The following is an 11,848-nucleotide window of genomic DNA, read 5'->3' as shown; positions in this document are numbered from 1 at the left end:
TCACCTTAATTATATGATTTTTTCCCCCTGATCCCATCCATTACATTTTTGGAACATTGACCATGGCTATTCTATGGGGGTTGATCTTATGGGTGTGGTGGGGGTGGATTGATCTTCTATTAGATTACTATAATTAATATAGAAGCTCTTTTTTAAAAAAATATAATAGAACAATCAATGCCGGTTATCTCGCTTGGTACAAAAGGATGGATTTTCCCCTTATCTGTCATCTGTGGAAAAAGGGCCATTGTTTTTGCCTGGTTGTACAAATACTTCTGGGTTTTATTGTTAACATAGCCAAATTTCTATGTTATGATATTCAAGGATCCACGTTCACTGTTTTACTTTACTCTTCCTAAATTTCATGGTCTAAGCTAATTGCATTTGTGACATATGGTCTAGCTACACTATCACCTGATCAGATTTTAAGTAGCTCAGCCTCCAATAAAATACCAACTTTATAGAGCAAACAGGTTTCTCAACATGACCAGTTAAGCAGTAATTTTGCTCTGAATTCTTTGAAAGTTATTAAAGGAAAAGTTGTTTCACAAGGTACAGTGTAGTTTACAAGGATCAACATTCTGGGCCATGAATCATGATTATGCAGTACTTTGGAAAATACCTGATTACTAATGATTTCTTAAAGGAATAAATATTTGAATGCATTTTTTAAAGATAAGCCATTTTTTCTACTTGCTTCTTCCTTCCCGATCTTTTCACGGCCAAGGACATAACTGGAATTTCCAAACAATTATTAAAAAAAAAACAATAAAAAAATCAGGTGGACTAGGGGGCTTCCCAATCATAAGGAAAAATGTCTGCAAGCACATTGATGCCAATGGTCACTATTTGGGAGGACCTGGGCATAAATACTGCATGAAGCGCTTAAAATCTGCAGTGACTCTCTTATAATTCTAGAATTTAAGCTCAGATTTCAATTCAGTGATTGATGAGTAGTTTAAGGACAACAAGAAGCATATATTTATATAGTTTTATTAATATCAGGCTTTTTCCCCTTGAAAACTGGATGGGAAGCAGTTAATTCAAGAATGAGAATATAACAGCTCTGACATTTATTGAATGGAAAATAGGATAACAAGAATTCTAGCAAATCTATTTTTAAAATGAAACTATATTAGCAATTTAGGGCAAAAGCCCTCATTTGTTTTCTCTGCTTTTTCTAGTCAGACAGCTGGAATGATCCTTCCCTCCCCCTCTGTTGAGAGAGGGTTGTCCAGTTTTAACATAGATGGCTTCTTTGACACCTCTTTCAAACTAGTGATCCCCTCTGTCCAGAATATGGACAGTTTAAACCCAAGAATACATTAAGGCAGAAGCTTGTCCACCCCAAGGATAAAACACCCAGACACAAACTGAGCAATGTGATACATGCCGTGCAATGTAGTGTGACCTGTACAGATGTGTACATTGGGGAAACAAAACAATCACTCCACAAATGCATGGCACAACACAGGAGAACAAACCCATCAGGACAAGATTCAGCAGTCCATCTGCATCTGAAAGTCAAAGATCACTCTTTTGAAGACAACAAAGTCTTCAAAAGGCAAACTGTTTTTGTAATTATTGGTGGGAACATAAAAGCCAGATCATGAAAAGTAACTGTCCACTTAAGACTTGGGCAGGCACAACTTAAGATTCTGTGTCCAGTTCTAGGTACTGCAGTGAAAATGGAATATTTTCAAATTTGAGTAAGTTCAGAGGAGAGCTATCAAGTTAGTGACAGGACTGGATACTATGAGGAATGAGTAAAGTATATATTTAATATGAAAAAGAGAAAATTGAACGGGGGTATGATAGTTATGTTCAGACAATTAACAGTGTTATCTACACTACAGGAGAAACTTAAACTTTTCCAGTGATCCAGAGTGCTTAACCCAAACCAATGGGCTAAAGTTGAAGGAACATCAACATTAGGAGGAATTTTCTGTGGGAAATGCAACAGGTTCCCTCAGGAAATTGTATGTCTTCAAACTGAGGTGGATAGTTATCTATCCAAAATGTTTCAGCAACAGGTGGATAGGCAAGATGATCAGCTCTTTATGAACATGTAAAGCCTAGCTTAACCATCATTTATAATGGAACATGAAGCCAAAAAGTTCCTTAAGAAAACAAAATAAACTCATATCAGTTTGATACAATATTAGCCAGTTTGGTCTAGTGCTTAAGGCACCAGGTTAGAAACCAGGAAACTGTGAATTCTAGTCCTGCCTTAGACATGAAAAACTGGTTGGGTGATTTGGGGTCAGTCATGCTCTGTCAGCTCAACTCATCTCACAGGGTTGTTGTTGTGGCAAAATAGGAGGAAGAAGGGCTATTAGGTATATTCACACCTTGAGTTGTTTATACATAAAAAAACTTGGGATATAAATAAAATAAGTAAATGTCTAACTTTTCTATACCAAAAAAAAAGCCTTGGAAAACTGCATTTTATAATTGTGACAAGCATTAGATGGTATTTAGTAAGGAGGGAGCAAATTACCCCAAATTGGGTAGAAGTGCTTTTTTCTTCAAATAATGACCTACAAACCCATTATTAAATCACAATAGGGACATTTAAATTTGACTTAAATTGTTTTATCTGAACTTCCTGATAAAGCATTTTGGGTAATGAAGGAAAAGTTTGGGAAGCATTGTATTAAGGAGTTGGAATCTTCCCAATATGAGAAATGAGGTGGCTCATTTTCTTCTACTACTTGTTATTCCACTTCCCATAATTCTACTTTTGGGGGGGGTACTGCTGGGCTGAGAGAAATTCATCAGCTATATTTCTCATCAGCACTTGAATTTGGTTTTTCATTTTTTAAAGAAATGAGACACATTTGTTTTTAATATGTAATTCAGAGATAAGGCACTTTGGACCCATCCTGATGTTCCAATAATAGATGCAAAATTGTTGAGCTTATGGAATTTGGTCTAAAATATATGAGAGGGCAGTTGATTGTCTACTATGATGCAGTTTGTTTCTCATTTTTAAATAGTAGACTGGTATCATATATAAACAGGTACAGTATATAGAATACCTTTAGGATTTTTCAAAACAAGGCTACTAACTCATAATTTGGGGAAATGCCCAACATAAAAGTGTTAAAAGGTTACTGGCAACATTTGCACAAAGCAAAAGCAATTCAGCATATTTCTGCACATTTGTTATAGGGCCTAGTATCACTTTCATAAGACTTATTTTACTATGAAGCAAAATTCATATACACCACTCAGAATAGATTACATATGCTACTAAAGTAGTAACTGACAGCATTTAACATCGAGGCAATGCTTGGAGTTTATTTTTATCTCGAGCANTATTAATACCACTTTACAATGCCTTAGTAAGGCCACACTTGGAATACTGCATCCAGTTTTGGTCACCACGATGTAAAAAAGATGCTGAGACTCTAGAAAGAGTACAGAGAAGAGCAACAAAGATGATTAGGGGACTAGAGGCTAAAACATATAAGGAACGGTTGCTGGAATTGGGTATGTCTAGTTTAACAAAGAGAAGGACGAGGGGGGACATGATAGCAGTGTTCCAATATCTCAGGGGCTGCCACAAAGAAGAGGGAGTCAAGCTATTCTCCAAGGTGCCTAAAGGCAGGACGAGAAGCAACGGATGGAAACTGATCAATGAGAGAAGCAACTTAGAACTAAGGAGAAACTTCCTGACAGTTAGAACAATTAACCAGTGGAACAACCTGCCTCCAGAAGTGGTGAATGCTCCAACACTGGAAGTTTTTAAGAAGAGACTGGACAGCCATTTATCTGAAATGGTGTAGGGTTCCTGCCTGAGCAGGGGGTTGGACTCGATGACCTCCAAGGTCCCTTCCAACTTTTATTATTATTATTATTACTATTACTATTACTATTACTATTACTATTATTATTATTATTATTATTATCTTCCATTAATATTCAGTCTCCTTTTAAAATTATCCAAGTTTTTGGTTGTTGCTATAGGGCGGGAGAACAAGTTCCACAAATTGTGTACTACATGAAGACGTACTTTTCCCTGTCTTGAATCTCCACTATTCATCTCATTTGATCTGTCTGTCTAGATTGGGGGGGGCTTCCTCCCTCATTGTTCCATGTGCATTCCTCCTGAAGCTGCCTGTCAGTGAAAAACGATGACCACTGCAAAGAGAAGTGTATTTTACATTTAAGAGGGAAAAGGGACAAGATTGAATTATCTGTTGAAAAGAAAGTTGGAAGTCATTTATATACTTCTTAAGTATAGTTTTGGATTTCCCCCCCCCTTTTCTTGCACTTTTTATTTCCTTTTTATTTCCTTTTCTTTTGCTTTGTCTTTTGTTTTATGAAAAATGTTCTTAATAATTAAAAGAAGTGTACAAATTTTTGGTTAAGGTTATATGATAGCTCTCATTAAAATAATTCAACTGGGATGTTAGGTCATAAAACGTCCTTTTATAAGAAACATCGACGAATAACTTACGGTCCATATTAAAATATATCGATCGTTCAGAAAAGAACAAATATAAAATCGGGGTTTAAAGTATTCGAAAGGAGTACCTTGACAACGAGTAAACGGAAAAGCATACGAAAAAAAGACGTGGAATAGGTACTCTTGTATTTATTTTAAAATGCAATGACCAGAACTTGATGCAGTATTCTAAATATGGCCAACAATAATTCAGTTAAGGGTATTGCAATAGTGGTAGATCCTTTCTTAATAATTGCCTATATGGCTTTTGTATTTTTGTGGAATGTGGAATGAAACTTCAGTGATGCTACTATCAGTCTGTAAACTAACATTCAAGTGTGCATCTGGTATCTGTAATGGTATGTGGGAATGACTTTGGGAGACAGATGAAGAGCCCCAGCTTAGATAATAGTCTGATAAATGAAATCTGAGTCCAAAGGAGGGATTGGGGTGGAAAAAGCATCTCAGAAGGGACCATCCCTAGTTTTCAGGAAAGTAAAACTAAGGGAAGCAAGAGATACAGTCTTTTCAGATTTGCAAAATTCTCTTACTGTAACCTTACAGTAAAGGTAGTGTTAATACTCATGGTTGGTGCTTCTTGTCTAGACTACCTCGAAGGGCTGACAATAATCTGAGTAGGGAAGATCATTACTGATGTGTACTACATTTACAAGATACTAAATTGAAGCAGATTAAAGACAAGGCTAGATTGACAGGTTATGTGCCTGAATATAAGGCAGCTTTCTAAGCCACACCTGGTCCCTACTCCTTTATGCACATGGAACTGACTTTTGACCAAGGCAGTCTGATGTCTGTCTATCTTGGAACTTGCAATGAATCTGTAAAACACATTGGCTTCTCCTATTCAACTTAGCAGGGATGTTTTCTGATACATGTAAAGAGCAATGACTCATAAAAAGAGAGCTTGCTCTTTGGAAAATATTTAAGAATGTTATTGTTTGATGTTATTGAAATGGCTAATTTATATTATTTTGTAAAAGTAAAAAATTGAGGTTTGAAGTTGATACCCTATTGCACCAAAGGAAGTTGGAAGTCAATGCCTTTTTTTTTCTTTTTCCCCCCTTATTTCACTTCTCTACTCCCTTTTCCTTTCCCAATCTTTTCCACTATTTACTTTTGTATTTACATTGTATCGTATATTGTAAACTAAAACTTTGAGTAAAAAAAGGAAAATATTTCAGAATGTGTATTTAAAATATATTTTCTGCTTGATTGATCAGAGACAACCATTTAGCCATTTACATTTTACACACAATGTCTAATATATTCATTCAACCCTTAAATCTAAGCTTTATTCTGTACATAACATTAGAAAAATGATTTTGCTGAAATGAGAATATAACCAGTTCAGTTATTGTCTTCCTTTAGTTACCTTTTCAGAAATAAATCTCACTGCATTTGTTAGGATTTACAGGTGCTTGGCATTAGTGCAGCCTCTTTTCTTTTTTTGTGACACCTCTAGACATGTATGAATTTTGGTGACATGTTTACTAAAAGTTAGTGATTTGTATAATTTGCAAATTAATTTGCAAATTTTAAAAACAAAAACAGTCCTGACGGTTATTCCCCAGTTATCCCCACCTACTTTATATCTTCATCCACCATTACCACTCTACCTGCTGTTGGCGACTAGTCTAGATCTACTCCACTCTTTTTGGCTGTCAGATATGCTTCCTTCCTTGTACAGAATAATTGCTATTACTTTCTAAGCTGAAGGAGATCTTCCCCAGAGGATGAAACCATTTTGAATGATCTTCCGTTGAGAGACATTGCTGATAACAATGTCTCAATGTGGGTATCTTTCCCTGAGCTACTGAATGTCACATTGGAGCTACTGTTAGAGTTTCTGAAGTTTGAATAACTTCAGCCTCCATGCTGTAAGGAAGGGGACTAGTGTAGCTCATGTCTTTGTGGCCTGCATGACAGTTATTGGACTAGTACTAGTTGAAAGCAATTGCAGGACCAAAACTATTGAGAGGAAACATGCTGTGTGCTTTTAACACAGGACAAAAAGAAGAAATGAGCCATTTTCAGGTTGAATTGTATGCCAGAGGTCCCCAACGTTTGCAGCTTGATGGCCTGGCTGGGGGGGAGAGAAGGGAACTGGGCCCTATGAGTGGTGGGCCAGTGCGTGTGCCTGCGCAGCTCCACTCATACAAGAGAGAAGCTTTGAGGCACCGCACCACTCACACAAGTGGGGATGCACACGCGCCAGCCTGCCACTCATGCAGCCGCTTGCAAATAGGCCATGGACCGGTAGTGGGCCATAGCCCACAGGTTGGGGACCCCTGTTGTACGCCATCCAAGTTTGGGGAAATCTTGGAATAAGTGAAAGTGGCATTAGTGAGAACTAAGCACCTTATTATAAAAATAGCAGAATATGCCATTCACTCAATAGCATTCTCCTTTAGGACCAAGCAAAATGTCTCAGGCCTACTGAAAGGGTTCTTAATTCTTCAGAACTCTTCATTAGCTAAGTGTGGTAACATTCACAGAATTAGAATAGTACTCAAAAGTCCAGTTGTTCCTACACATTAAGGATTTCCATTGTAGAGTAAGACTCAGTCATGAGGATAACAGTAAATAGGCTAGTCTTCCCCTCCCCAAAGTGATACAAGTACTGCGTCAAGTTTCTCCTAGGATTCTAGAACAATAAAGGGGGGGGAGCCTGAATCCTTTGAATCCCCAAAAGGTTGCTGGCTGGGGAATTCTGAGACTTGAAGTCCAAATATCTTAAAGTTGCCAAGTTTGAAAAACACTGTGCTTATTCTATCAAATATGCAGAGCATCCTACCAAAAGTATTGCCCAAGTCATGTTTTAGAGATTTGTCCCTCCATATATCAGCTGTATCCGATTTTGCTTTTTATCATGCCTCTGCCCCAGAAGTTGGAGCTTGTTATTTAGTGCCATCTTGAGGCGAAAGATATAATCATTGCTTTAAAATTGATGGACAGTGTCTTTAAGAACTTTTCCACAAATATCCAGTAATGCTGTTTATTTGAATGCTTTTCTTTATTTCTGCATATCTTTAGAGACTTTCAGAACCTTTAATTTTTTGTTCATAAAAGTCTAATCTAGTCTGCCTCATCTTGGTTGTCTATTGATACATTGGACAACCAAGTCTGTAATTCCAAGACAGGATGTCTGTTTTAGCTGGGCATAATAAAAATTAAAGTCCAACAGATCTAAAGGTTACTAGATTGAAAACAGTTGCTCTAATATGTAGCTGTAAAAAGAACAAAACTGGGACAGGGAGCTGTGGATTGCAAAGAAAACTGCATCTCTTCCCCATCCCAGTGTGTCTTTGAGGGGCACCTCGGTCCAGAGAGGAAGAGGGCTCACCCATCAACCAGCAGTGCGGTCCAGCCAACCTTACCTCACCGGCATGGATCTGAGTCACTCTCTCATCTTTCCTTTGCTGCCTGCTGCCATTAAGAGATTTCAAATTTCAGCCTCTGTTCCAAAGCAGCCAATCACCACTCTCCCATTGGACTTTGCCATCAACTAATTGGGTGCAGTAGTAGAGTGGGAGTGATTTCCACCTTCCTGCCAGTTTTCTCATTGATTTTGCTTGTGGGAAGTTGGCAGGGAGCATCAGAAATCCTCCATAAGGCACTTCTGGCCATCATAAATTGTCGCACACATGCCCTCTCTAAGATCCCATGACTGCATTTTTGGGCTCATGGCAACTAATTCACATTTGCAGCTGGTTGCAGTGTTCCTCAGTCATGTGATAGCAATTTGTGATTTTTTTGTCAGTTTTTGGCAAAAAGTACCCATTCAGAAGAATGAATTTGGACTTATGCCTGCATGATTTACTTAACAACATCTTGAAAACAGTCATAAAATCATAAAGTGTGGGTTCCTTGATTTATGACAGTCATGAGTTATAACTAAAATTCCAATCCCAGTTGCAGCCATAAGTTGAGGACTATCTATAAATAAATTCTGGAATGCATGAAGCTCACACAGAATCCACTTTGCCCATTGGAATGTGAGCAGAGCCTAGACCACAATTCCTTTTGCTTGAGAACAATATGCTTTAGGACCAACAGGGAATCTTGCCAATCATTACTGGAGTTTTCAATAAATATTAGTTCCTTTTATTATTTATTTGGTGTATAGCCCATCTTAGCCTAGAGATGCCCATGAAAGATGTGTATTAATAATGATGAAGATGTAATGATTGAACAATTACAACATAAATCAAATGCAGTTTAATTCATAAACAGACCATTAAAGTTAAGGTGTTTCACTGTTTGATTGTTATATTAGTATTAGCTTATACAATAGAGCCTCCTATGGTATTTTTTCTTGATTTCCCAAAAAAGATTGGTTTATATATTATTTATTTAAACAATTTATATTTCAACCCAAAAAAGATTGGTTTATATATTATTTATTTAAACAATTTATATTTCTACCCAGCCCATAACACGACTCTGAGTGGTACAACCAAAAACAAAATTTAACCAAGTACAATCCAGAAATAATAATAGTAGTAATGTTGATATATATGGTAATGTGGTCTAAAACCGTCCATTTTAATCCATACAGATCAAATAATCCACCAAGAGAACTGATTTAACCTCTCAATACATGTAGCTGAGGATTAGATATTTTGATCCAGCCAAAAGTAACAATGCACATTTTATATCCCATAACTTTGATTTATTTTAGATTTTGCAGCCCACTTTCTTCAAGTTCATTTACATTTGCAACAGTGTCTTTCTGAGGAAGGAATGGGATATTGTTGCAATTACCGGTAATAGACCCATATCTTAGCTGCTTCATTTCTAGGTGGTACTTTTCATTTGATGTGGTTGTCTCCTTCATTTCTGACATCTCCTCACCATCTTCATCACTTTCATTTTTCTGAAACAGCCCAGATAATAAATTATGCATTGTAAAAACAAATATATTCTAGAAAGTCTTGATGGAGGAAGCAAAAATGACTGATAGCCACAGGTTTCTCATTACTTTTCTTTTCAGATATGTTTTTAATAGGATGCTTTGGTAGAATTTATATTATGTATTTTATTAGACAATGCTGATTTAAAATGAAACTGTACATGCTTTTGATTCATGCATAGATAACTAAATCAATCCATAGTCTAATTAATGTGGAAAGACTTGAACTTAGTGGAATAGGGTGGACTATGCACTCAAAAAAGTATCAGCACTGAGATTTTCTCTGCTTCTTCAAAATGAAGCATACAGAATGCCTTAATAATACTGTATGAGCATTATAGAAAGAACACAACTTTTTTGGTATGTCTGCATTAGTGTTCTCCATCAAAGGTCTACTTTTCATAAGTCACCTTAATTATATGATTTTTTTTCCCCTGATCCCATCCATTACATTTTTGGAACATTGACCATGGCTATTCTATGGGGGTTGATCTTATGGGTGTGGTGGGGGTAGATAGATCTTCTATTAGATTACTATAATTAATATAGAAGCTCTTTTTAAAAAAAATATAATAGAACAATCAATGCAGGTTATCTCACTTGGTACAAAAGGATGGATTTTCCCCTTATCTGTCATCTGTGGAAAAAGGGCCATTGTTTTTGCCTGATTGTACAAATACTTCTGAGTTTTATTGTTAACATAGCCAAATTTCTATGTTATGATATTCAAGGATCCACGTTCACTGTTTTACTTTACTCTTCCTAAATTTCATGGTCTAAGCTAATTGCATTTGTGACATATGGTCTAGCTACACTATCACCTGATCAGATTTTAAGTAGCTCAGCCTCCAATAAAATACCAACTTTATAGAGCAAACAGGTTTCTCAACATGACCAGTTAAGCAGTAATTTTGCTCTGAATTCTTTGAAAGTTATTAAAGGAAAAGTTGTTTCACAAGGTACAGTGTAGTTTACAAGGATCAACATTCTGGGCCATGAATCATGATTATGCAGTGCTTTGGAAAATACCTGATTACTAATGATTTCTTAAAGGAATAAATATTTGAATGCATTTTTTAAAGATAAGCCATTTTTTCTACTTGCTTCTTCCTTCCCGATCTTTTCACGGCCAAGGACATATCTGGAATTTCCAAACAATTATAAAAAAAAAACAATTAAAAAATCAGGTGGACTAGGGGGCTTCCCAATCATAAGGAAAAATGTCTGCAAGCACATTGATGCCAATGGTCACCATTTGGGAGGACCTGGGCATAAATACTGCATGAAGCCCTTAAAATCTGCAGTGACGCTCTTATAATTCTAGAATTTAAGCTCAGATTTCAATTCAGTGATTGATGAGTAGTTTAAGGACAACAAGAAGCATATATTTACATAGTTTTATTAATATCAGGCTTTTTCCCCTTGAAAACTGGATGGGAAGCAGTTAATTCAAGAATGAGAATATAACAGCTCTGACATTTATTGAATGGAAAATAGGATAACAAGAATTCTAGCAAATCTATTTTTAAAATGAAACTATATTAGCAATTTAGGGCAAAAGCCCTCATTTGTTTTCTCTGCTTTTTCTAGTCAGACAGCTAGAATGATCCTTCCCTCCCCCTCTGTTGAGAGAGGGTTGTCCAGTTTTAACATAGATGGCTTCTTTGACACCTCTTTCAAACTAGTGATCCCCTCTGTCCAGAATATGGACAGTTTAAACCCAAGAATACATTAAGGCAGAAGCTTGTCCACCCCAAGGATAAAACACCCAGACACAAACTGAGCAATGTGATACATGCCGTGCAATGCAGTGAGACCTGTACAGATGTGTACATTGGGGAAACAAAACAATCACTCCACAAATGCATGGCACCTCACAAGAGAACAAACCCATCAGGACAAGATTCAGCAGTCCATCTGCATCTGAAAGTCAAAGGTCACTCTTTTGAAGACAACAAAGTCTTCAAAAGGCAAACTGTTTTTGTAATTATTGGTGGGAACATAAAAGCCAGATCATGAAAAGTAACTGTCCACTTAAGATTTGGGCAGGCACAACTTAAGATTCTATGTCCAGTTCTAGGTACTGCAGTGAAAATGGAATATTTTCAAATTTGAGTGAGTTCAGAGGAGAGCTATCAAGTTAGTGACAGGACTGGATACTATGAGGAATGAATAAAGTATATATTTAATATGAAAAAGAGAAAATTGAACGGGGGTATGATAGTTATGTTCAGACAATTAACAGTGTTATCTACGCTACAGGAGTGTTAGATCGCGCAGGCAGTAAGACACGAGTCGAGTGACAGTCAGCTCTCGGTTTATTGGCAAGGCATCAAGTAAATCCGGACTGGCATCTGGGCCAGGGGAGCCCTCTTTTATGGGATTCCCCTGGCTTGTAATCACACAATTCCATTGGCTGGTAAGACCCCGTTGCTAGTTAGCCAACCAGCAACGGGCATGAA

The 11,848-nt window shown here is 36.9% G+C and overlaps 1 protein-coding gene across 1 annotated transcript in view; it reads right to left on the bottom strand.

The window, feature by feature from the left end:
- Nucleotides 1-8,683: 8,683 nt before the first annotated feature.
- FAM177B (family with sequence similarity 177 member B) overlaps nucleotides 8,684-11,848 on the bottom strand; it is an 11,747-nt gene continuing 8,582 nt past the window's right edge. Inside the window, exon 5 of the mRNA XM_015831932.1 lies at nucleotides 8,684-9,350. Coding sequence (XP_015687418.1) covers nucleotides 9,147-9,350 — 204 coding nt within the window. The 3' untranslated portion in view covers nucleotides 8,684-9,146. The remainder of the gene's footprint in view (nucleotides 9,351-11,848) is intronic.

The sequence above is a fragment of the Protobothrops mucrosquamatus genome, unplaced genomic scaffold, assembly GCF_001527695.2.
Source record: "Protobothrops mucrosquamatus isolate PMUCROS unplaced genomic scaffold, P.Mucros_1.0 scaffold_289, whole genome shotgun sequence".
NCBI lineage: Eukaryota > Metazoa > Chordata > Lepidosauria > Squamata > Viperidae > Protobothrops > Protobothrops mucrosquamatus.
This window is presented reverse-complemented; position numbering and strand designations above follow the sequence as displayed.